Source organism: Eumetopias jubatus, unplaced genomic scaffold (genome assembly GCF_037043125.1).
Source record: "Eumetopias jubatus isolate StellerSeaLion01/CBP00866 unplaced genomic scaffold, mEumJub1_p1.0 scaffold_10, whole genome shotgun sequence".
NCBI lineage: Eukaryota > Metazoa > Chordata > Mammalia > Carnivora > Otariidae > Eumetopias > Eumetopias jubatus.
Window position 1 is genome coordinate 102,108,612 of NW_028274816.1, and position 24,528 is coordinate 102,133,139.

At 58.9% G+C, this 24,528-nt stretch overlaps 3 protein-coding genes across 9 annotated transcripts; 2 read left to right on the top strand and 1 right to left on the bottom strand.

Moving 5' to 3' along the window:
• Window positions 1-402: 402 nt before the first annotated feature.
• HSPB9 (heat shock protein family B (small) member 9) lies at window positions 403-915 on the bottom strand. The gene has a single exon (XM_028094056.2). The coding sequence runs from the start codon at window positions 886-888 to the stop codon at window positions 403-405; it is 486 nt and encodes a 161-aa protein (XP_027949857.2). The 5' UTR covers window positions 889-915.
• A 1,245-nt stretch (window positions 916-2,160) lies between these two features.
• On the top strand, window positions 2,161-10,055 carry KAT2A (lysine acetyltransferase 2A). 2 transcript variants are annotated; one of them, XM_028094044.2, is made up of 18 exons: window positions 2,161-2,546; window positions 2,687-2,810; window positions 3,148-3,293; window positions 3,400-3,489; window positions 3,779-3,960; window positions 4,058-4,249; window positions 5,099-5,205; window positions 5,346-5,456; window positions 5,546-5,685; window positions 5,773-5,981; window positions 6,169-6,295; window positions 7,672-7,782; window positions 8,222-8,365; window positions 8,604-8,718; window positions 8,809-8,845; window positions 8,925-8,988; window positions 9,118-9,202; window positions 9,350-10,055. In XM_028094044.2, exons 1-18 carry the CDS (start codon window positions 2,208-2,210, stop codon window positions 9,541-9,543), a joined length of 2,517 nt encoding a protein of 838 aa, XP_027949845.1. In that variant the 5' UTR covers window positions 2,161-2,207; the 3' UTR covers window positions 9,544-10,055. The 2 variants fall into 2 exon arrangements, with proteins under 2 accessions (XP_027949845.1, XP_027949846.1); XM_028094045.2 differs by having other exon boundaries at window positions 5,549-5,685.
• Window positions 10,056-10,389: 334 nt separating this feature from the next.
• DHX58 (DExH-box helicase 58) lies at window positions 10,390-18,815 on the top strand. Of its 6 annotated transcripts, none has more exons than XM_028094050.2 (13): window positions 10,390-10,485; window positions 11,032-11,200; window positions 11,416-11,617; window positions 11,980-12,170; window positions 12,887-13,003; window positions 13,597-13,723; window positions 13,899-14,090; window positions 14,872-15,125; window positions 15,640-15,789; window positions 15,877-16,038; window positions 16,856-17,046; window positions 18,106-18,202; window positions 18,504-18,815. In XM_028094050.2, the coding sequence occupies exons 2-13, from the start codon at window positions 11,033-11,035 to the stop codon at window positions 18,687-18,689; spliced, it is 2,037 nt and encodes a 678-aa protein (XP_027949851.1). In that variant the 5' UTR covers window positions 10,390-10,485; window position 11,032; the 3' UTR covers window positions 18,690-18,815. The 6 variants fall into 6 exon arrangements, 5 of the variants coding, with proteins under 5 accessions (XP_027949851.1, XP_027949850.1, XP_027949848.1 ...); XM_028094049.2 differs by lacking the exon at window positions 10,390-10,485 and adding an exon at window positions 10,602-10,675; XR_003607630.2 differs by lacking the exon at window positions 10,390-10,485 and adding an exon at window positions 10,707-10,838 and having other exon boundaries at window positions 16,856-17,005; window positions 18,504-18,643.
• The last annotated feature ends 5,713 nt before the right edge of the window (window positions 18,816-24,528 follow it).

A 24,528-nucleotide genomic window follows, 5' to 3' on the forward strand; every position in this document is an offset into this window, starting at 1 on the left:
GTGACCTCTGGAACCTTGAGCTGGTCATGAGGCCAAGGCACCGCCCTACACCAGGTCCAAGCCATCTGTCTGGTCCCTGGTCTGTCAGGGCCCTCTGCTGCTTGTGGAGCCTGGTGCCCCTGGCAGGCCTCCTTGGCCCTCTGCTGCTCCCTGCTGGAGCTCTTGCTGTCAGTTGCCAGGGGCTGGGCTGTTGGTCCACTGAGGGCCCCCCCCCCCCCCCCCCCCCGTTCTCCCAGGGCTGCAGAGGCCTGATTCTTGGTGGATCACCACCTTAAAGTGCCTTTCCTGCCTCCCAGGGCCCCCCACTGGCCCTCTCTCTATCTCATTATGCCTCAACCTCTGACCCCAGCCCCAAGAAAAGACCACAACACCAAGGCTGCTGCTGCACACTACAGTGGTTGTTTACTGGGTCAGGCTAGGTTGGCACTTAGAGCCACGGCCCCGGACTCTCGGGGATGGGCCTTTTTGGGCTTCAGGGGAAGGCAGCGCCCGACACGGGCCTCGGACACACAGCTGGCCCGAGGGGGTCATACTGCAGGTCATGGAGGCGGGATCCAGGTCCGGTGGTAGTTGCATCTGCCGGTGCACCCTTTGCGCCACGCGGTAGCCGGCCCCATCCGGGCTGCAGCCCTCCAGTTGCCGCTGGCCGGTCACCATCAGACATTGGCCGTCCACTTGCACCACCAGCTCCTCGGGGGTAAAGCCGTAGGCATCCACCTTCATCTGGAAGCCATCCTCTGCGTGGACGTTGTTCCGCACAGCCGCCACATCATCCCTGAGCAGCCGTACCGGCAGCGTGGCCACCTGGTTCTGTTCGGCGAGGGCGACGCTGGGACTGCGGGACGCCACCCGGCTCCCACTGGGGAGACCGCTACCGACCCGCTGCATCCGAAGGAGCAACTGCCGTCCAAGGGCGCGCGGCGCTGGGCGTGGCACTGCAGCGCGCACACCCCAGAGGCCCTCGCGCGGCCCCGCTCCGAGCACCCCGGCTCGGCTCCCCTGGGGCCGGCCCGGGCGGCCCCGCCACGCGAGTCCTGCCTCCACAGGTCAGGTTGTCAGCCGCCCTGGCACGCCGCTGCTGCTCTTGTCCTGGCGCCTGCCCCTTTCTCAGGCCCTTCCCCAGCTCCGGGCTGTGAGGCACCTGCGTAGGCTGAGGCTGGACGTGGGAGCCAGACCCTGGAGCGCTCACCAGCACAGGGCAGGGACGAGATTGAGCCGATAGGCTCTTGCCCTTCCAAGAATCGGGCCTGAGGACAAGAAGGATTGTCCCCTGAACAGAGCCAAGCTGTTGTGGCCGTGGGGTTTTCCATTCTCCGAACGTCCTTTCTCTGACCCCGCACACGGGGCTTGGGAGGTGAACGCGGCTTCCTGGTTTCCTTCGTGCATCAGACCCTGGATCTACTGTGGCAGGCTCAGGTCTGGGTTCTGGGGCAAAATGAAGACGTGGGCCCTGCCCTCAAGGTGCCCACGGTGTTGTGGGGGGGGTGGGGAGCCGCTCACATACACTGGGATGTGCCCTCCTTTACTTCTACCTCATCCTCATCTCAGTATCCTGCTTCGTGACCATGGCCATCCTCTGGCGCTCAGTGCTTTTGTAACAATCCTTTACTGCTGAAGTATAACGTTATACAAAAAAGTGCACCATAGAGTACAACTGAATTATCCCACAGCGAGCACACCCGTGTAACCCCTTCACGGGTCAGGAAATGGAAGTGTTGCTTCTTAAATCTCCGCTGTAGCTGCAATTCTATGTCTGCAGACGTGTGGGACAGGGCCGGGGTGGGCGTGGGAGGGGAATGTGCCAGGAAGCCCACACAACTCCAGACCCCAGGGCGGCACTTCTAAACCCAGGCTTGGGAGGTGGGCAGATTCCACGATTCCCCTCAACAGAAGCCAGTTTTCTCAGATGCTTCTCCAAGTCCCCAAGAAAACAGCAATCTTCACTATCCCGGAGGCCTTCAAAGAGAGATTAGAAGTCAGAAGGAGCCAATCTGGGGTAATGGCTCAGGCTTCACTTGCTTGTCTGGGACCCAAAAACAAGACAGAAAAGTCTGGAAGCTGGAGCCTAAGGGAGCGGCAGTGGAAGACTACAACTCCCATCATGCTCCGGTGCAGCGACGCCTGCGCACTGAGCGCCGGTTGCCCATGCGGCCCTAGGGCTGGGAGCGCCGCGCCGCGCCGCGCCGCGCTCCGCTGCGGGGGAGGCCATGGCGGAACCTTCCCAGGCCTCAACCCCGGCCCCGGCCACGCAGCCCCGTCCCCTTCAGTCTCCAGCCCCTGCCCCAACTCCGACTCCTGCCCCCAGCCCGGCTTCAGCCCCGACTCCGGCTCCCACTCCGGCACCAGCCCCCGCCCCAGCAGCAGCGCCAGCCGGCAGCACAGGGACTGGGGGTCCCGGGGTAGGAAGTGGGGGGACCGGGAGCGGAGGGGATCCGGCTCGACCTGGTCTGAGCCAGCAGCAGCGCGCCAGCCAGAGGAAGGCGCAAGTCCGGGGGCTGCCGCGCGCCAAGAAGCTTGAGAAGCTAGGGGTCTTCTCGGCTTGCAAGGTGGGGGCGGGGCCTGGGGTGAGAAGGGGGCGGGGCTTGGGGCATTCCGGGGCTCGGGTGGGAATGGGGGCAAATCTGTGGCTGGGGATCGGCTCCCCGTCCCCAGTTACAGGACTATTGACTGAGTCTTCTGCCGCCAGGCCAATGAAACCTGCAAGTGTAATGGCTGGAAAAACCCCAAGCCCCCCACTGCACCCCGCATGGACCTGCAGCAGCCAGCTGCCAACCTGAGCGAGCTGTGCCGCAGCTGTGAGCACCCCTTGGGTAAGGCAGGTAGTGCCCTTGGAGCTGGGGCGGGGGCAGGTGCTGGATCCTGCTTGGACAGGATGATTTAGGTGCCACAGAGCTTTATCTGTGGAGCCAAAAATGTCTTCTTAAGGAGGGATTGGGTTGGGAGCATGTATTCTCCCAAGGGAAGAAATAGGAAATTTGCCAGCCCAGAAGAGACAGGGTCCACCCAAGGGCTCACGTAGGAGCAGTCTCATTGCTGGTCACACTGGTTGGAGGGACTGAGGCTGTAAATTGGCTGGTGATGAAGAGGGGCAGGGAGCTCTGGTGACGTTTCCATTCTTTCCAACCCTACCACCTATCCTTCTTACAGCTGACCACGTGTCCCACCTGGAGAATGTGTCAGAGGATGAGATTAACAGGCTGCTGGGTATGGTGGTGGACGTGGAGAATCTGTTTATGTCTGTTCACAAAGAGGAGGATACAGACACTAAGCAGGTCTATTTCTACCTCTTCAAGGTGAGTTTCTTCCAAGTGAGTGTGAGTGAGCAAAGGAGGTGCGGCTGGGGAGTCTGCAGCTCCAGGCTCCACTGACCTCTGCTCCTCCCCCTTCCTCTTCCTCCAGCTCCTGCGGAAATGCATCCTGCAGATGACCCGGCCGGTGGTGGAGGGCTCCCTGGGCAGTCCCCCATTTGAGAAGCCTAATATTGAGCAGGTGGGATGAGGAAGGTGGTAAGAGAATTGGGGGCATGTTGGAGGAGTGAGGAGCCTGTGTTCCCCATCTTCCTCAAGCTGAGAACAGGGCACAGGTTCAGAGAAGGGAGGATGTTTTGGGCTCAAGATGGGCGTGGGGGTGGGAAGGGGGCAGGGTTTTTCTTCACAGAGAGCCACAGAGTGAGAAGAGAGCTTTAGCCTGCCCTCAGGAAGCACCAGATTTTGGATTAAGAAACCCCTGCTGGCTGCTCACATCTCCTTCCTGGTCTTGCTCCCTGCCCACTTCTCAGGGTGTGCTGAACTTTGTGCAGTACAAGTTTAGTCACCTGGCTCCTCGGGAGCGGCAGACGATGTTTGAGCTCTCCAAGATGTTCCTGCTCTGCCTTAACTACTGGAAGCTTGAGACGCCTGCCCAATTTCGGCAGCGGTCTCAGGCCGAGGATGTGGCTACCTACAAGGTCAATTATACCAGGTAGGCCTAGCCAGGGCCAGCAGGGTGGGGGAGGCTTGGAGGCCCAGCCTGGGTCCAGCGTGTCCGTTCTCACCTCCCACCTCCCCACTGCCCGCAGATGGCTTTGCTACTGCCACGTGCCCCAGAGCTGTGACAGCCTCCCCCGCTATGAGACCACTCACATCTTTGGGCGAAGCCTCCTCCGCTCCATCTTCACAGTGACCCGGCGGCAGTTGCTGGAGAAATTCCGGGTGGAGAAGGACAAGCTGGTGCCTGAGAAGAGGACCCTGATCCTCACCCACTTCCCAAAGTAAGGCTCGTTCTGGCCGATCAGGATTTTCCCCCAAGTTCATATCCTCCCTGTTGTCCCCTTTTTTCCAGAAAGGCTTCCTGGAATGGTCCCTCCTTCCCCTCCATGAGCCTTCTGGGATCTGGGTGTCTACCTGGCAGACTTGTCTGGGGCCCAGATGCAACTTGCTGGCATTTGCCTTTGCGTGTACTAGTCTGGGGATGGCAGGTACATGGCCCAAGTGCTAACATTACCCCTGCCCGTGCCCCTGCTAGATGTGACTAACTGTTTCCCACGGGGCCTGGACACGGCCTCAGAATCCTTCCCAGCACAGCGTGCCAAGAAACCAGAGCTCACGCTTGAGGTGAAACCCATTTCCAGTCCTACTATAGTCCTTTCTGTAAGATTTCCCTCCCTTCTGCTACACCTTTCTCTCGTTTTAAACCTGGCTCATAGCTTCCCAGTTTAACAAGCTTCCACTGACTAATGCAGGCCTTTCAGGGCCCCATTCTGCCACCAGCTGGGAATATGAGGTGGCAGGAGGGGATACTGAGGCCCAGGGTGAATTGTGCCCTTGGCCCCATAGTTCAGGATGGCACCAGCTCAGACCCTGTCCCCATGTGCTGCACACCATGGCAAACTGGGCCTCTGATCTCTGTCCTGGACTGCCCTGTTCTGCCTTTGACTAGGGGCTCCCAAGAGGCCGGGGACTGCGTCTCCCCCTAGTCTGAAGCCTGCCTCTGTTCTTTGGCTCCCAGTTCCCTGACAGCAGGGTGTCTTTGACCTGCCTCCAGTTCTTCTAGTGTCTGGCCCAGGCTGCTGCCTTGGTTGGAGGACAGAGTTGCAAGACAGCCTGTACCCTCCCCACAGATTCCTGTCCATGCTGGAGGAGGAGATCTATGGGGCAAACTCTCCAATCTGGGAGTCCAGCTTCACCATGCCGCCCTCAGAGGGGACCCAGCTGGTGCCCAGGCCGGGTATGTGCCCCAGCAGGCTCTTCAGGCTCTCAGCTTGGCCTCCGTGGGGACGTGCAGGAGGGTGTGTCTGGGGGTTTCCTTTTTGGGACCACCACCACCTGTGACCCCCCCCCCAATCCCCTGATTTCGCTCCCTCTCAGCTACGGTCAGTGCGGCAGTCGTTCCCAATGCCCCCATCTTCAGCCCCACCATGGGTGGGGGTAGCAACAGCTCCTTGAGCCTGGATTCTGGAGGGGCCGAGCCCATGCCAGGTGGGTACTTGACCCCTTACCTCTGACTCTCATTCAGCCCTCCCCTAACCTCTCTTGCTGTCCACCGGAGAGCCTGCCAACCTTCTCAGCAGGTGAGAAGAGGAAGCTCCCAGAGAACCTGACCCTGGAGGATGCCAAGCGGCTCCGCGTAATGGGCGACATCCCTATGGAGCTGGTCAACGAGGTTATGCTCACCATCACTGACCCTGCCGCCATGCTGGGGCCTGAGGTGGGGCAGCCCGGCTCGCGGAACCGTGTGGGGAGGGGGCCTCGCCAGCCTGAGGCCCCAGCTCACCACCTTTCCTCTGGTGCCCAGACGAGCCTGCTGTCGGCCAACGCAGCCCGGGACGAGACTGCCCGCCTGGAGGAACGCCGCGGCATCATCGAGTTCCACGTCATCGGCAACTCGCTGACACCCAAGGCCAACCGGCGCGTGTTGCTCTGGCTTGTGGGGCTGCAGAACGTGTTCTCCCACCAGCTGCCGCGCATGCCCAAGGAGTACATCGCCCGCCTCGTCTTTGACCCGTGCGTCCCCAGAAGAGCCCCAACCCCGGGGCGCCACACCTGTCCTCTGCCCCCACCCCCGCAATCTGTGGGAATGCTTGCTCCTCCGCTCCCAGCACTAAATACAGCCCGGGCCTCCAAGACTGTAGGGCCCTGGGCAGCATCTGGGGAACAGGTAGGGGCAGTGACCTGTCCCCTCTCCCCTTAGGAAGCACAAGACTCTGGCCTTGATCAAGGATGGGCGGGTCATCGGTGGGATCTGCTTCCGCATGTTTCCCACTCAGGGCTTCACGGAGATTGTCTTCTGTGCCGTCACCTCAAACGAGCAGGTCAAGGTGAGTGCGTGTTCCTGACCCCAGTCCCATCCCACCACCTGCTCCGGAATTTGTTCTGGGTCCCAGCCGCTGTCTCCAGCTCTTCTTTCAGTGGCCAGGCAGTTCCTCGCAGCCCCACAAGGTGGCAGTCGTCCTTTGGTAACTGCATTAAGGAAACACTTGTTGACAAATAGAGTTCCAAAATCAGTACCACCCTTATTTTATTTTTTAAGATTCATTTATTTATTTTAGAGAGAGAGCGAGAGAGAGCGCGCAAGCACACAAGCAGGGGGAGGGGCAGAGGGAGAGGGAGAGAATCTCAAGCAGACTCCCTGCTGAGCATAGAGCCCGATGCAGGGCTTGATCTCACGACCCTGAGATCATGACCTGAGCCAAAATCAAGAGTTGGCCACTTAACCGACTGAGCCACCCAGGCGCCCCAGCTTTTTATTTTTTTAAAAAAGATTTTATTGATTTATTTTAGAGAGAGCATGCGAGCATGAGCAGGGGTTGGGGGGGAAGGAAGGAGCAGAGGGAGAGGGACAGGCAGACTCCCAGCTGAGCACAGAGCCCGACTTGGGGCTCGATCTCACGACCTGAGCCAAAATCAAGCGTTGGCCACTTAACCGACTGAGCCACCCAGGCACCGCTACCGATAACGCTTTTGCTTAATTTACTATTTTTTTCAATAACGCTTTTAAATGGACCTGAATTTCCTTCATCACAAGAACATTCACATACACTGGGGAGTTAATGATCTTGACGCCAGCCTTGTGCTGGGTGATAGTCCTGGGTTCCGTCCTTGAATGGGCACAACAGACAATGACCCACAGCTGGTAGGGTCCCTGGTTCTCCTGGTTTATGTAAGCCAGATTTGCATGGTGCCCCTAGGTCTTGACGTGTGTGGGAGATGCTTGCTCTTCAGGGTTCAGATTTGAAATGAGTAGGGCCCTTGTGATTCTTCTTTCCTTTTCCCCCTAACTCTGAGGCCCAGAAACTGGGAACCAAGTGACATGTGGATGGCAACTTCCTGGTTGGGATTTCAGTCCTGGCCTTACCGTGGCTGGCTGGCTGACCTTGGACACATTTCCTAACATAGTTGAGTTTCAGATTTTGTTTTTTGGGTTTTTTTTTTTTTTTTCATAAAATGGTGATAAAAATACTTTATCTCGTGGATTAATTTGAGAGGTGGTCTGTAAAGTACCAGGCACCACACCTGGTCGAGAGTAAGCGCTTAGAAACCCAGTGTCCTTCACTTTCTTCCTACAGACGCCCCTTCCTCTGCCAGTTGCCTTTCGTTCTCCCTGTCCCGGGTCCCTGGGCTGTCCTGTTCTCCTATCCAGTCTGCTCTCTCCGCTCCGGGCCCCCCTGCTAAGCCCTGCTCCCTTCCCCCCCAGGGCTATGGGACTCACCTGATGAACCACCTGAAGGAGTATCACATCAAACACAACATTCTTTACTTCCTCACCTACGCCGACGAGTATGCCATTGGCTACTTCAAAAAGCAGGTGACCCTCGCCTCCGCCCACACTTGCCTGCTGCCTGGGGTTAGGGATCATTCTAGCCTGCTGGTGTGGATGGGATAGGGTGGGATGCGCCCTGCTCCATCCGGCACCTGCAGCTACGGCACCTATGGGGAAGTCTTCCAAGTCTTCTGCACATCTGCCTGCCTCCTGCTGCCGCCCCAGTGAGGAGGAGGGGCCTGCAGGGCAGCAGCTCAGGCTGGAAGAACTGGGAGGCTCCAGATGGGGGAGGGGGTGGGCGCGGCTGACCTGGAACCTTTCTGGGGACAGATTAATTGAGCCCACACACACCGCAGAAGGTGACCCAGGAACAAGGGAGAGGGGGACATGGCCTGCACAGCCCCTCAGGGGGCTTCTGGGCGAGGGGTCATTCAAGTTGGGAGGGCCTTGCTGATGGATCGGGTCATAACTGTCCACTCCCTAGGGCTTCTCCAAGGACATCAAAGTGCCCAAGAGCCGCTACCTGGGCTACATTAAGGACTATGAGGGTGCAACATTGATGGAGTGTGAGCTGAATCCCCGGATCCCCTACACGGAGCTGTCCCACATCATCAAAAAGCAGAAGGAGGTGTGTGTGTGTGCACGCACTCAGTCCTGGGGCTTTTCATATGCATGTGGGGGTGAGCACACGTGTGTGGATGTGTACCACACGTATGTGCACGTGTGAGATGGGCGTGGGCCGGGATCTTGGTTCTTGCTTTGCCTCTCAGGAAAGTTAGGAGGTCAGGGACAGGGCCTGTGACTGTGGCCCTGGGAGGGTTGCTGCTGGGGCTGGAATTGGCCCCTCAGACCCTGCCTTCCCTCAGATCATCAAGAAGCTGATTGAGCGCAAGCAGGCCCAGATCCGAAAGGTCTACCCTGGGCTCAGCTGCTTCAAGGAGGGTGTGAGGCAGATCCCCGTGGAGAGTGTCCCCGGCATTCGTGAGCAGGGGTCTTGGTGGGGGGGGGGTACCCTGTTTGGGTTGTGTTCTCAAATTCTTAGGGATACTCTCCCCACTCCCCACTTTGCAGGAGAGACGGGCTGGAAGCCACTGGGGAAGGAGAAGGGGTGAGTGTTGTATGGAGGGGGAGGGTTTTGGGGGAGGCAGAAGGACCAAGGGCCTCAGGCGTGGCGTCTCTCGCCCCAGGAAGGAGCTGAAGGATCCGGACCAGCTCTACACAACCCTCAAAAACTTGCTGGCCCAGATCAAGGTGGGGAGACGAGGTTCCCTCCTGGGGGTACCTGCACCAGTGGCTATGACCCCTTCTGGGGTGGGTGGTGCTCACAGGCTGGGCTGGGGGCACAGTGGGCCCGGCTCCAGCTCAGCTTTTCCTCTGCAGTCACACCCCAGTGCCTGGCCCTTCATGGAGCCTGTGAAGAAGTCCGAGGCCCCTGACTACTACGAGGTCATCCGCTTCCCTATTGGTGAGGATGCTCCATTCTGACCTCTTCCTTCCACTTCTGCCCCCAAATCTACTCCTGCCTTCCCTGGGTCCCACGGCCCGCTGTCCGGCAGACAGCCCTGCTCTCCTCAGCCTCCTGAAAGCGTGTCCTTACTTCCTGCTGCCCCAGACCTGAAGACCATGACAGAGCGACTGCGTAGCCGCTACTACGTCACCCGCAAGCTCTTCGTGGCCGACCTGCAGCGGGTCATCGCCAACTGCCGCGAGTACAACCCGCCGGACAGCGAGTACTGCCGCTGCGCCAGTGCCCTGGAGAAGTTCTTCTACTTCAAGCTCAAGGAGGGGGGGCTCATCGACAAGTAGTGTCTGGCTTTGGACCGCAGCCCCGACCTGGAATGTCTCCACTTCGGGTTTTGATCCGATTGCGAGGGGGGGCCCTGGCGCCCAGGTGCCTCTCAGCTTGAGACACTCCAGCCCCTGGGCCCTGCAGCCCTTTCTGGATCCGCGGGCGCCCCCACACCTGCAGACAGAGCTTTCGTTGTATCTGACCTTGGGGAGGGGTCTCCTGGATCTGGGGTTCAGCCCCTCTAAAGTGGCTGGTGGCTAGAGGATAAGCCCTGCCCAGCCCCGATGGCCCCCAGCCCTGTCCCCACAGAGCCGTGGAGTCCAGCCCACTGTTTCCTCAAGGGTCGGGACTGCCCATTTTAGCTTGAGGGAGGGGGCTTCAGTGTTTGAAAGTTCAACTGGGACTGGAGGGGCCATGCCTCACCCCTCACCCTGCACTCTTCTGTCTGTCCCCCAGGGGTGGGGGGGCCTGGGGACCATTTCCTGGCATTAATCCCTCAGAGGGAACAATAAAGCTCTTTTTTTTTTTTCTCTGTGTGATTGTTTCTTTAGTAGGGTCCTCAGCTTTAGCAGGTTGACCCCGTTCCTGCCTGGACCTCCTGCAGAACTGGAGTCTATTAAAACCCAGATGGATGGGGCACCTGGCTGGCTCATGATCCCGGGGTCCTGGGATCAAGCCCCACATCGGGCTCCCTGCTCAGCGGAGAGCCTGCTTCTCCTTCTCCCACTCCCCCTGCTTGTGCTCTCTCGCTCTCTCTCAAATAAAATCTTTGAAAAAAAAAAAAAAAAACTCAGATGGTGCCGGGGCCACCCTCCCCAGCCAGCTTCCTGCCTAGTCCCGTGCTCCTGGGGTGATGGCACATGCACTGCTGCAGCCCCCATTTCTCCCCACTCCTGGCTGCTCCTGGTCCAGGTGTGGGGGCTGCAGGGGTCCCAGTCTCCACCTGGCCGCTTTGCCCTGTATGGACATGGTTACAGCTGGTTCAAAGGGAGTGGAGGCGGGGCGGGGTGGTGGAGACTCGGCTCTTGGGGGAGGGGCCGGGGAGGGGCCGGCAGGACCCAGGAGGAGTGAAAGGGTGCTTTCCAGCAGCTTTTCTGGGGGAGGAGGACAGAGCTGAGAAGGGGAAGAAGGGGAAAGGAGATTGCTAAGGTTGAGCTCTGCCCAAGTTGACTCCTCCCTCAGTTTCGGTTTCTGTTTTCAATTTCTGCACAGCCCAGTGGCACCCGGCTCGGAGCTAAGCTAAGCGGGCCACCCTGGGCACCTCAGCACCTCGGCAGGTGTTGCAGATAAGAGCCAACAGGGCAAAAGTCAGGTGTAGTTTGTATTACTCCCGCCTGTCTTGGCCAGATCAGGTTCCTGGTAGATCCTTTCTGTGCCCTGCCCCACCTCCCTCAAGCCGGATGAGGAGATCTCTGCACAAGACTGGGCTTGCCAGGAATGGGGAGGGGGCCGGGCTTGGGAGAGGGCCAGGTGGGCCAGGGGTCTGACTCTCCTTCCATTCTCAGAATGGAGTTGCGACCCTACCAGTGGGAGGTGATCATGCCTGCCCTGGAGGGCAAGAATATCATCATGTGGCTGCCCACGGGGGCTGGGAAGACCCGGGCGGCTGCTTATGTGGCCAAGAGGCATCTAGAGACTGTGGATGGAGCCAAGGTGGTTGTACTGGTCAACCGGGTGAGTAGCCCGCACTCCTCTCGCTGGGGTCTCAGCTCCTCAGATGTCTCCCAAGACCCTCCGGAACTTGGGGGCTGCTGCGGTCATCTCTAAGCTCACCTGCCTTTCCTCCCATTCCTGCCCCCAGCCAAGTCCTGGGGGGGTCAGCTTGCCTCCTCCCCATCCCCCTTACCCCCAGCCCAGCTTCATCTCCCCACCTCATTCTCCATCCGCAGGTGCACCTGGTGAGCCAGCATTGTGAGGAGTTCAGCCGCATGCTGGACAAACGCTGGGCCATTATAACCCTGAGTGGGGACATGGGGCCACGAGCTGGCTTTGGCCACCTGGCCCGGAGCCATGACCTGATCATCTGCACAGCGGAGCTGCTACAGATGGCGCTGACCAGCCCCGAGGAGGAGGAGCACGTGGAGCTCAATGGTGAGGGCAGAGAGTGTGCACCTGAGCACCCTACCTGCCACCCCCGGGGCACCTCTTCTGGTAAAGCTGTTGGGACATTTTGTGGCAGTGAAGGGTCCCCCATTCACCAAACCCTGGCATACGGTCTCACAGAAGGTGCGGGATCTTGGGCAAGTCCCCCCAGCCACCACCGCTGAGCCTCAGTTGACTAATCTGTAAAATGGAGGTAGGTCACCCCTGCCTAGGCTGCTCTCAGGAGCCTGGCTGCAAGTTTTAAAAGGAGGAGGGAGTGAGACAACCTGTGGGGGCTACATGCATAAAAGCTCATGGGGGAGGAAGGGCTTTGCAGATGTCGGTCACAGCCTTGCCCCATGTGTCCCCAGCCTTCTCCCTGCTTGTGGTGGATGAGTGTCACCACACGCACAAAGACACTGTCTACAACATCATCCTGAGCCGGTACCTAGAGCATAAACTCCAGAGGACACAGCCCCTGCCCCAGGTGCTGGGTCTCACAGCCTCCCCAGGCACTGGTGGGGCCTCCACGCTTAATGGGGCCATCGACCACGTCCTGCAGGTCAGCTGGGCCCCTGTGACCCCACCGCTGCCCCCACCAGCGCACCCCCCCCCCAGCCTGCCCCTGGCCCAGCAGCCCTCCCCAGGCTCTCCCAGGCTCTTAACTCCAGCCTCCAGTGGCTTCTCACTGAACTTAGGTTAGACCCCACCCTCTATAGGGTGGCTTAACAAAGTTCCATGGGACCCAGCCCTGCCTACCTCTCCAACCTCATTTCCCCCACACCTCACTCCTACTCTGCCAGCCTTCTCTCTGGATCTTGAGCATATAGGATCCTTCTCAGGACCTTTGTGCTCCTCGTTCCTTTTGCCCTGAATGCCCTTCCCCCCTGCACCTGACCTGTCTGGCTCCTTCCTGTCATTCAGGGAACAGCTTGAATGTCACCTCCTCAGTCTTCCCTGGTCACCCCCACAGCATGTCATGTCATCCAATTTTATTGTCTTCAGAGCTCATTAATACTGCCTGAAACCCTCCCATTCTGTTATTCTTTACTGGTTCATCATCTCTCTCCCCAACTCCAAAATAAGACTCTGGATCCCCACTACCTACCACAGCACTGGGCACAGAGAGGGCGAGCAATAAATATTTGTTGAGTAAATGAATCCCCACTTCCAGTGGCCCCGCTCAGTGGCAGCTGGGATCTATCCTGTCTCAGAGCTCTGCCTATTGTCCTCAGAGGACTCTCCCCCATTCGAGTGAACCCTTTTCTCTTGCCCCAGCTCTGTGCCAACCTGGACACGTGGCGCATCATGTCACCACAGACCTACCGCGCCAAGCTGCAGGAGCACAGCCCTCAGCCCTGCAAACAATACAACCTCTGCGGCAGGCGCAGCCAGGTGAGTGGAAGGCGGGATGGGGGGGTGGTGGAGGTGGGGTCTGATGTGAAGTTGGGGCACCTGGCGTTGAGCCCTGACTCCACCCCCACGAGCTCTGTGACTTCCGGTTACTTATTTCTTTGAGTCTCGATTTCTCCGTTCTGTGAAATGGGGAAGATGCAGTCCGTGCCCACAGCCAGCTGTTTGGTTCGACTCCGAGGCCTCCGTGGGCATCTGTAGAAACCCCGTGGAGTGCTTTGCAAACCACACACATCGGGCCCTTTGTGCTGAGGTTCTCCTGCGGCGCAGATTCTGTCTGGCGTCTGCTATGGCAGGGCTGCACAAGGACTTAGACATGGCTGTGCTCAGGCCAAAGGTCAAGGGCGCGGAGGAGGTGGAGGCAGAGCGGGAGCCGGGGGCAGGCACCTGACCCCAGCCTCCAGCGGGGACTCCTTCACATCCCAGCGGGCTTCTCTCTGGAGCTCCTCTTCTCAAACACCGACGTGGCAGCAGGAGCCCTGCGGCTTCAAGCAGAGATCAGCGTCCCCACTGGGTGCTCACTGCCCCCCACCCCCATGTGTGTGGGAATCCCTTCACGCCCTCTTCCCATCCAGGACCCGTTTGGGGACACACTGAAGAAGCTCATGCACCGAATCCACAACCGCCTGGAGATGCCCGAGTTGAGCCAGGACTATGGGACGCAGAATTACGAGCAGCAGGTGGTGGAGCTGAGCCAGGCTGGTGAGAGGGGCCGTCCGCGCGGGGCGGGGAAAGGCGAGGAGGCCGGGACCTGCCAGGGTGAAGCCTTTTGGGGCGGAGCTCGGCCTCTCGGGGGGCGGAGTCTAGGCGAGAGAAGGCCTGGAGGGGCGTGGCCGCTCAGACCCTGCGTGCCCCCCTCCCTCCCGCGCGTCCGCAGCGGCCGAGGCCGGCCTCCAGCAGCGCCGGGTGTACGCTCTTCACCTACGGCGCTACAACGATGCGCTGCTCATCCACGACACGGTCCGTCCTGTGGACGCCCTGGACTCGCTGCGGGATTTCTACGACAGGGAGCGCGCCACGAAGACCCAGGTCCTGCAGGCCGAGCGCTGGCTGCTGGCGCTGTTCGATGGTGAGGCTCGCGGGAACTGGACTAGACCAGGGCACCGGCGCCAACGCAAGGGGCCAACGAGGGTACTGGGACCCTGTATTTCCAACCGAGGGTTAAGACCGTGGATACGGGCGCCTGGGTGGCTCAGTTGGTTAAGCGACTGCCTTCGGCTCAGGTCATGATCCTGGAGTCCCGGGATCGAGTCTCGCATCGGGCTCCCTGCTGAGCGGGGAGTCTGCTTCTCCCTCTGACCCTCCCCCCTCTCATGCTGTCTCTCTCTCATTCTCTCTCTTAAATAAATATTAAAAAAAAAAAAGACCGTGGCGAGGACAAAAGATGTATGCCCTCATTTGTGAAGGGTTGTATAGACATGAAAACTAATTCATTTAGTTGGGGGACTGTCCCTTGAAAGTCTGGGGTGCGTGGTACCTTTAAGCTGGGAAAGGGAGGTGGTCAGAGAGTGACATTCAAGGCTAGAGGCCTCAGCAAGCCTGAGGGGCGGGGCAAGGATCTTTCTGAAGGGACCTGAGGTCGAGTTAATCCTGGGTAGCAGATGTCAGAGGTATGTCTGCTAAGAAATCTATACTGTGGGCGCCTGGTGTCAGGCTGGCTGGGTGGGCAGAGCGTGTCCTTGAATGTTGTCTTGGTGCCGTTCAGGGGGAATTGGGAGCAGATCCCCTCATGCTCCCTCTACACCCCCGCCCCCCGCAATTCTGTCCTGGTGGACCATACCCTCTCCCATGCATGCCTTGCCCACATCCAGGCCTGAATCCCGTGCCTCCGTTTTGGGCTTTTCTGGCAGATTACAAGAATGAGCTGGCCCACCTGGCAACATGCAGCCTGGAGAACCCAAAACTGGAGATGCTAGAACAGATCCTGCGGGAGCAGTTTGGGAGCAGCGACAGCCCCCGGGGCATCATCTTCACCCAGACCCGCCAGAGCGCTCACTTTCTCCTGCTCTGGCTCCGGCAGCAGCCGGGCCTGCAGACCGTGGACATGAGGGCTGACCTGCTGATCGGTGCAGGGAACAGTAACCAGAACACCCATATGACCCAGGTGTGGGCTTTGAGGAAAGGAGCTGGGACTGGGGGAGTTCTTAGGGGGGGAAGGGGTGGGGATAGAGTCTTCATAGAGCTAGGGGGGACTGATTCCCCCAGGCCGAGGGCAGAGAACTGGGGGAGAGAGGTGGACACCGAGATCCCCAGTACTGGAGGTTTTCCTAGTCTGGGGTCCCTGGGGACAGAGAGGCTGAAGCTTGGGGGATCTGCAGGGAAGGAGGTAAGTGATGGACAGAGGATCAGAGGCTTGGGGTCCCTTGCTGGAGAAGAATAGGTCCTGAGACCTCCTAGCGTAGACAGGTGGGGGCCCTAAAGAGTCTGTAGGGGAGACGGGGGTTAGGTGGTCGGTCCACTGGCAAGACGGGCAAGGTCCTGGGGGTAGCGGTGGAGACTCAGGCTCCCTAGGAAAAGGGGCCAAAGGGGCCAAACTCGTTGAACCGGGTGAGGCTGGTCTGGCAGGAGGGCAGGCAACCCACTTGGCATACCATCCTCTTTCTCTCTTCCCACCCCAGAGAGACCAGCAAGAAGTGATCCGGAAGTTCCGGGTTGGCACCCTGAACCTCCTGGTGGCCACAAGTGTGGCAGAAGAGGGACTGGACATCCCCCAGTGCAACGTGGTGGTGCGCTATGGGCTCCTGACCAACGAGATCTCCATGGTTCAGGTGTGTGAACCCTGTGTTGCCAACAGCCCTCAAAGATCCTTGTGGGACCCTAGGCCCACTCAGGCCCCTCACTATCTGCTTCCTCAGGCCAGGGGCCGCGCCCGGGCTGGTCAGAGTACGTACTCATTTGTGGCCACCCAAGGCAGCCGGGAGCTGCGGCGGGAGCTGACCAATGAGGTGCTGGAGACGCTGATGGAGCGGGCCGTGGCTGCCGTGCAGAAGATGGACCAGGCCGAGTACCAGGCCAAGGTCTGCGGGCAGCCTGCACGCCGTGGGGGCGGGGTGGGGGGGTGGGGGCGCTGAGGATGCTCTGCCTGGAAGGTCTCTGGCTGCGCGCGCGCATGCGCGCGCGCACACACACACACACACACACACACGCGCGCGCGCGCGCACGCACACACACACACACGCGCGCGCGCACACACACACACACACACACGCGCGCGCGCACACACACACACACACACACACACACACACACACACACACCCTGCTTCCCCTTTCTCTGGGGACTAACGTGGCCCACCTGGGGAGGTGTGAATGGAGGGGAGGTTAGAGGCCAAGGGTGGGGCTGCCTGGGAAGGCAGTGGCTCCTCACCAAATACTTTGTGTATCTGTGAGAGCTGCCTTACAATCCCTCCAGCACTGGGCAGGGGGAAACAAAGTCACGTGCACAGAATAATCCCAGAACCAGGACTTAAATCTGTTTCCCCTGAGGCAGGGTCATCATCGTCCAGCTTCACCCAGGACAGTCCCTGTGTACCCCTGTCATCCCAGCATAATTATTAGTGATGCCCCATGTGCGATTCAAAGAAGCAGCTTTGCACAAAATCCTCCAAAGAGGAGGCAGAGACTCGGCCACAAAGCTCGCCCTGCTCCCAACATTGCCCCTGCTCCGTATTCTTTTTCTCCACAGAGCTGCTTCTTGAAGCTCCAGGGAGGGTTGAGGGAAGTCCTTTCTGGGTACTAATGATCTGAGGTCTTTGCAAGCCCTTAGATCCTGAGAGCATTCCAGGGGTCAGGCCTGTGGGGCCCCAGCTCTGCCCGGTGTCCCCTCTGACTCCAGATCCGGGACTTGCAGCGGGCAGCCGTGGTCAAGCGGGTGGCTCGGGCAGCCCAGCGGGAGAATCAGCGGCAGCAGTTCCTGGCTGAACAGGTGCAGCTCCTCTGTGTCAACTGCATGGTGGCCGTGGGCCACGGGAGCGACCTGCGGAAGGTGGAGGATGCCCACCATGTCAATGTGAACCCCAACTTCTCGTGAGACCAGGGGAAGGGGCTGGCAGGATGAGAGGGAGGGAGGGGTGTGATGGGGGACAGAGAACTCCTCCCATCCAGACCGTGCTCTGAGGGTTTGGGAGCCGAAATGGCATTTTGACAAGTACCGAGTCTGCATTTTCAAGAGGCTGGTGAGACAGGTTTTATCACCACCCCATTTTGCAGGTGAGCAAACAGAGGCTCAGAGAGGCGAAAGGACTTGTCCAGGCTCCCACAGCCACTGTGTGGTTGAGCAGGAGTTAGAGTTCAGGACACCAAATGCTGAGATGCCACGAACTGGGCTCTCCCCCTCCACCTGGTCCCACCTACTCTGAAGACAGAGGGGCTGCTTGTCCCTGAGCCATTCTCTCATCCTCTGTCCCCTAGAGGGTAACTTTCCCCCACCTTCCATCCATCCATCCACTCATTAAGTATTTATTCGGGAGCCACTCTATGCCAGGCCACGGGGCTAAGGATCTGCACACCAGGTTCTCTCATTTAAGGAGGCAGCATTTCAGCGGGGTCTTGCAGGACGGATCGGGCTGGAAGGTGGGATGAGTCCAGGCAGGGATGATGTGCCAGCGTGGCCTCTGGTTGGCTCGAGTGGGAAGGACTGTGAAGGAGGAGACTCCGAGGAAGACAGGCTGGCCTGGAAGCCCAGCCTCATCCCATAGGCAGTGAGGAGTCTTGGGTGGGTTTTGAGCAAGGGAACGTCAAGGTCAGATTTACATTTTTAGAAGATCACCCTGGCAGTTGGCAGAAGGATGGTGTGGGTTGGGAGTGAGGATGGAATGGGATGGAAGGGTGGAGCTGGGAGATCCGCTGAGGGACTGTGGGAACCATCTGGATGGGTGGTGCAGAGGCCTGAACGTGAGCAGAGGGCATGCAATGAGGCCGCACGGGCAGAGCTTATTGGAGGGCGGATCTCCTGGCTCTGGGAGGTCTCTGTGCCTCTTGGGCAGGCAGAAGAGCCCGAGGCCCAGGTAGAGGCCCAGCAAGCAGGAGGGTGCGAGCTTGGGGGTGATGGGGGGATCATGAGGACCGACTCCCATTCCCCTCCAGGATCTACTACACTGTCTCCCGAGGGGCTGTAGTCATTGACAGAGTCTTCAAGGACTGGAGGCCTGGGGGTACCATTCACTGCAGGAACTGTGGGGAGGTAAGTGTTGGGGCCATGACCCTTAACAACAGTCTTCAGAAGTTCCCAGTCTGAGAGAGGAGGCCCCGCCTTCTGCCATCAGGACACCCTCCCTGCGATGGGGGAAGCAGCTTCCGTCCCAGGAGCCCCCCAGTCAGAGGAGAGAGATCGAACCGCTATCTTTGGGAGCCCGTGGTGTGACTGGGGAGACAGCTCTGAGGTGGGAGACACAGGCCCTGCATTCACGGATCCCCCACCTTGAGGAGAGAAGCCCAGTCTGAGGACAGTGACCCCAACTCAGCCTTCTCTGTTCCATCCTCAGGCCTGGGGTCTGCAGATGATCTACAAGTCAGTGAAGCTGCCGGCGCTCAGAGTCCGCAGCATGCTTCTGGAGACACCCCGAGGGAGAGTCCAGGCCAAGAAGTGGTCCCGCGTGCCCTTCCCAGTGCCTGACTTCGACTATCTGCAGCACTGTGCCCAGAACCTGGCCGACCTCTCCCTTGACTGAGCACCTTGTCCCTGCAGTGCCCGCCTCAGGCTGCAGGGGGCAGGAGAATCCGCAGCCGCTGTCTTCCCCTGGGCAAAGCCTGCCTCCAAGCCCCTCCCTCCTGAGTCATCAGCTCGGGGGTGGGGGTGGGGGTGGGGGGGTGGCGTGCTGACCAGCCACAGCGGAACCTGGGGCGCCCAGGCTGGCTCAGACTCCCACACTGGGGAAGCAGCTCGGGGGCCACAGCTCGGCCCCAGGTCCCCCCTCACACCCACAGACACTCAAATGCACTAGATGGAGGGAGGGGTTGGGGAGATTGGGAGGGAAACTGGGGCAGGAGGCTGGCCACACTCAACTAGCAATCAACACAGTCTCCCTTGACCCCTTAACGTTCCTTCCCTTCTATTTGTTGAGGTTCCTCATAAATTGAAAATCAAGTAGTAGAAAATTGCTATAGAAAAGATGTGGTGGGGTGCCCAGGTGGCTCAGCTGGTTAAGCATCTGCCTTCTGCTCAGGTCATGATCCCGGTGTCCCGGGATCGAGTCCTGCATCGGGCTCCCTGCACGGCGGGGAGCCTGCTTCTCCCTCTCTTCCCCACTCATGCTCTCGCTATCTCTGTCTCTCTCTCTCTCAAATAAAATCTTAAAAAAAAAATGGTATTTTAAAAATAGATTTGTTGAGGTATAATTGACATAAAATACACTGTACATATTTATAGTGCACAGTTTGATAAATTTTAACCTCCACAAAAAGATAATGAACATAGCCATCACCCTCAAAAGTTTCCTCGTTCCCAAGTTACCCCTCCCCTCCCCTGATCTGCTTCGTGGTATATTTTTAATGTTAAAGTTGTTTTGTTTTTTTAACCACCCCTCTTTGTGGTTCTCATGTAACCTTATTTAGAAAGAGCATCACAAGTCTAAATTTGAGAGCCATCCAGAATGTGAGGCCCCCCCCGCCCCCTCCACCTCATTAGAGACTCCAACCCCAGCAGTACCCCCTCCACCTTCCCCTAGCCCCCAGGTTACCTCCCTGGACCTCCTGAGATCCAGGACTTGAGGGGTGGTGCTCAGGTAGGCATGGGAATGGGGGAAGTTGTAAAGGCCTAAATTTTCTGTTCTCATTTTAACGAGAAAGAGAGAGAAAGGCAAGATCTAGGTTGATTCTTCAGGGAAAGGGCTATTTCTGTAGTAAGAGGCCCAGCAGGCAGGAGTCACCTTCAAGAGGAAGGGATGGGGCTAGGGCAGAGATTTGAGAGCAGGATGGCTGTCCTTCCCGCCGTCTAACCGCCTTTCCTCCTGCTACATCCTTGGTCCTGCCTAAGGGGTAGACCAGGAAATGAAGCCCTCTCTTTTCCCCAGCACCTTCTTTCTCCAGTCTGTCTCTTGTCTGATGGAGGCTGAAATTCCAGTTCCAGTTTCTCTGGTCTCCGTCGCCCCAAAGGGTACCCCTCTCCCCCGGGCCTGTCTTCCTCCTAATCTCCGGTGTCCCTTGGCCTTGGTTCCAGAAGTCACCCTTCTCCCTGCTGTCACATCTCCGCCTCCTGGGGCCTGTCTTCTGCCCATCCATTCCCCACTTCGCCTTCAGTTATCTCCCCTGCCAGCAACGTGCCTTTTACAGGTCAATAAAATTAGCGACTGGGAGCAGAGGGAGGGGGGACAGGGACCCAGGGGTGCTAAGCTCAATGGCCTTGAATGCGGCTGGGCGCACGGAGTCTGGACGTCTGTCATTCCAGGGCTAAACGGTGACAGCTGAGGGGCTCGAGCTGGCGTCCGGGACAGGGGGTAGTGTTGCAGAGAGAGATGGGTGGAGGATAAAGACGACCTGGCACCTAGTGGTCCCTTCAGTGGCCTGGACCCCTACACAGCTGACCCCTGGATGGGGGACCCTGACTTACAGGGGGTGACCTATCTCGCACCCACCTTGCCAGGCGGTGAGAGCTTTCTTGAGCTAGGATGGCCACGAGAAGTTCCTAGGCTTTCCTTTTCTGGGGAAGGGTCTTCATGTGGGCTAGGCTGCCCGAAGCAGGGGATTTCGTGGGGTTCTCAGGACGCAGGTCATCCTACCTTTTCAGCGCTCAGTAAGCCAGAGCTCCAGACCCTCCCTGGTGGCCCAGAAGCTCCCCTCGCTTTCTGCCCACCTGAATGAACCCGCCCACCCGGCCCGGCCGCGACTAAGGGAGGGGCTCGGCCGCGGCTCCCCCTCCCGGGCCCCGCCCCCTCCCGGGCCCCGCCCCCTCCCCCGGCCAGCCCCAAGCCGCCGCGCTCCGGAGCGCAGCGAGAGCAGGTGGCCGCGGCGGGCTCTGTCTCTGCCCTGCAGGTAAGTCAGCGACGCGGGCTGGTCCACGCTGAGGACCTCGAGGGCAGCGCGGGGAGAACAAGGCAGCCCCCTCCACCTCTCCTGCGCCCTGGTCTCAAAACTGGGGGACCCCAAGGGACAGTGAGAACAACCCTTTGGCTCTGCGCACGGACGCTGGGCATCTAGCGGGTGGAACTAAACTCTGGAGAAGTTTAGAGGCTCCCGGCTGGTTAGCCCTGATGCTGGGGTGGGCTCTGAGGGATGAGAAGGGACAGAGCCCGGCATTAGGCACGTAGCTTTCTGGAGGAGAGCAGATTGGGGATAGTGACTGCAGGGCTCCCGGTGAGGACCCACTGACTGACTGGGGTGCCCCGGTCCTCATCCAGGTGCAGCATCCTCTCCCCACCCTTAGGGAGTTATGGGGGTGACCCAAACATCGTCTGTTCTATGGGTAAGAGTGCATAGCTGAGCTGGGACCTGGATTTTCCCAGGGCACCCGCATCATTTGTTACACCTGGGTACAGATACACATGGGTGAGCAGGAGGGAGCCGGAGATCATCCAGACGGTCTGGGGAGCCCAGAGAGCCTGGGGACTGCCTAGATCTTTTCTGTGTTCATGTCCCAGAGCCAGGTGGAAAAGGTGATTACCGAAGGGAGCCTTACTGCAGACAAGGGGTGCATTTGTACACTCCATGTTGGGGTTTGGGTTGTAGGAAAAGGGTCCTGCCTCCTAGTACCCAAGGAAGCCTTCCTGGAAGAGGAGGTCTGGGGCAGACAGCATGTCATGCTCAGAGCCACAAGGGAGAGAGTCCGACTTTGGGCCTTGGTGCTGGTAGAGCAGAGGACCCCAGACTGCAGAAAAAAGGGAAGTCAGGATGGCTGCCCTCTGCATCCAGCCAGGACCCCACAGACCTTCTAGAGATCATCACAAGCCCAGGGACAGACAGAGATCCAATGGGCTTCCTGTGTATGTCTAGTTTCCCCATCCCGTTGTCTCCTTCCACCACACAAACTATCATTTTCAGAAAGTTCTTTCTCATATCTGACCTTCATCCCTTCTGCTTCTGTGCCCGCTTCTTGCTTCTGGGAGGCAGTGTGCTTTAGTGGAAAAAGCAGGGTCATTGTGGTCAGTTAGACTTGAGTTCTATCACCTGTACCTACTGTGTGACCTTGGGCAAGTTACTTAACCTCTTTGAATTTGCTTCCCCACCTGTAAAATGGGGATAATAATAGAACCCACTTCATAGGGTGGCTGCAAGGATTAAATGAGAATACGCACGGAGAGTGCTTAGCATAGTGCCTGGCGCCTGGTGAGAGCTCAACAAGTATAAGTGTCCCCTCGTGTGTAGGACAGCAAAGCCGATCTGCCGGGGGGGGGGGTGGTGGTGGTGGTGGAAGTTTTTTTTAAACTTGGCCGGAGAGAGCAATGCCCTTCACCACCACCACCCCTCCAGCCCCTGCCCCCTGCTGGTCCCTGGATCTCAACTGGACCTGTCTGGGCTGTCCAGGGCTCCTCTCCTCCTTCTCTTTTAGTCGTCCGGGGTGAGGAGGGGGTCCCCAACATGGCAGGGGCCACTGGTAGCAGGAGCCCACTTGAGGCTATGCCTTAAGGGAACAGAGTGGCTTAGAGACCCAACTGAAAAAAAAAAATGCCCCGTTGTCATCACCTCCCTGCCCTCCCCACCTCCAGAAATGCACAAGTTGGGATCAGGCCGCACTAAATTTTTCCAGGAAGATAAATAATACAAGTGACTGAAAGTCCTGTTTGGGGATTGTCCAAGCTGCCGTCCAATGGAAAGACAGCTTCAGTCCCTGGCCTGAGCTCTGGAGGCTGCTGGGGAAGGCTGGCTCTAGTAATCACCCTTAAACCTGGGCAGGGGAGGGAGTGCCCGTGCCCCCCCTGGGTGATTTCAAGGGCTCCGCTCCCATCCTCCTCTGGCCATCCCTCTCCCTGTGGGCTGAGGGGTCAGCAAGGCCAAGGGGATGAGCCTGTACGTCCCCTTCAAGATCACATTCCCCAGACCTGTGACTCTGGAGGGCCCTGCCCAGATGGTCACCAGCTTGCTGCCATGCAAGCCTCCGCCCTGGGCCTGTTCTCAATGCAACTTATCCCACTAGCATGGGCACCCCTAAACCTGAGGGGCCCCTGGTGACGGCTAAGGGGCAGCTGTTTGCCAAGCATGAGGACAGAGCCAGGATGTGAGGTTGGGCATCCACACGCGTGCATCAGGGTCCCTTGCGGTGCAGGAAGGAGCTCTCCCCACACATCATTGTTCTCCCGCAAAACTCCGCGGGGTCAGAGAAATCTGCATTGGAACCTGGTCTTCCAGGTTGTTATGAGAGTGTCCTTGTCAAGATGGGAGGTTAGAACACATTGTAATTAAGAGTGTGTTGGCTTGGTTTCTAACTTTTAAATATTTAGCCATGTAGAGGTGGGCCCCCACTTGTTCTCTTGCCCCAGGCCCCACAAATGTTAGGGGTGGGCCTGGCAGCACCCGTGACTGACACTGCTATTCGGTGAATTCCCTTCCTTCTCACTCGGTCTCCCAGTCAAGCAGCACCCCTGTAAAACCGGGCTTAGGACACGCCCCCCTGGACCAGGAAGGAGCTTCAAGGTGAAATGGAGACTGTCAGCTGTCACTAACAAGCAGTCCCCAATTGGGCTTGCTGACCTCATTCTCCACCCCAAAATTGGGACAGTTTTTTCAAATGTCCTGTGATGCTTAAGAGGGAATGGATGAGAGGGAGAGAGTCGCTTATCTCCTGAGCGTGGGGAGGGTGTGGGCACTCTCTGGGCCCCAGGAGCTCAGTGGAGCTGCTGCAGCAGGTGGGGAGGGCTGTGAGGCTGGGGGGAGGTCAGGGCCAGACCCCACCACCCCTCCTGCCGCCCTTCTCAGAGAGGGAGGTGCCCGCAGCCAGGAAGGGGGCGTGGGTCTGTAATGTAGGTCCTCCTGTAAGTTTGGATCTTGGACTTCGGCTGGAGAAGAGTGTGGGGGCCAGCTGGCCAGGCAGCGGGGGTCATCCCTGGCGGGAATGAACGGCACACTGGTCTCGCCTCCAGTTGAGTGCCCTGTGGCACCTGGACACGCCGTCTGTTCAGAGGAGAGAGATGCATGGCCTTTTTGGGGCCGACTCTGACACTCATCGACTCTGATTGGGCTCTTTGAGGACCAGACCCGCCACCTTGGCCTTGTTGGCGCCGTGGAGGACCTGATGGAGCTGGACACAGGCACACTCACCCTTGGACCCTCTCGCATAGCCAGGCACGCTCGTCCCCCTGCATGAGCTCGCAGATGGCGCTGTCCGCGCTTGCACTCCCCTAAGCACGGCTCCGAGTGCAATGTCAGGGATGGGGCCCCTGCAGGCCCACGCTGACACGTGCACCTGGGCCACCCACCTGCCTCCACCACAGCCACCATGTCACCCTCCCCGATCGGTGACTTTTCATTCACCTTGGGTGACCTGCCAGCTCCAGTGGCCAAGGGTTGGCTTCCTCGGGGGGTGGCTGGGGGCCAGACTCCTGTAGCGCTTCGGTGTTGGGGACAGAAGACAGCAGTGCC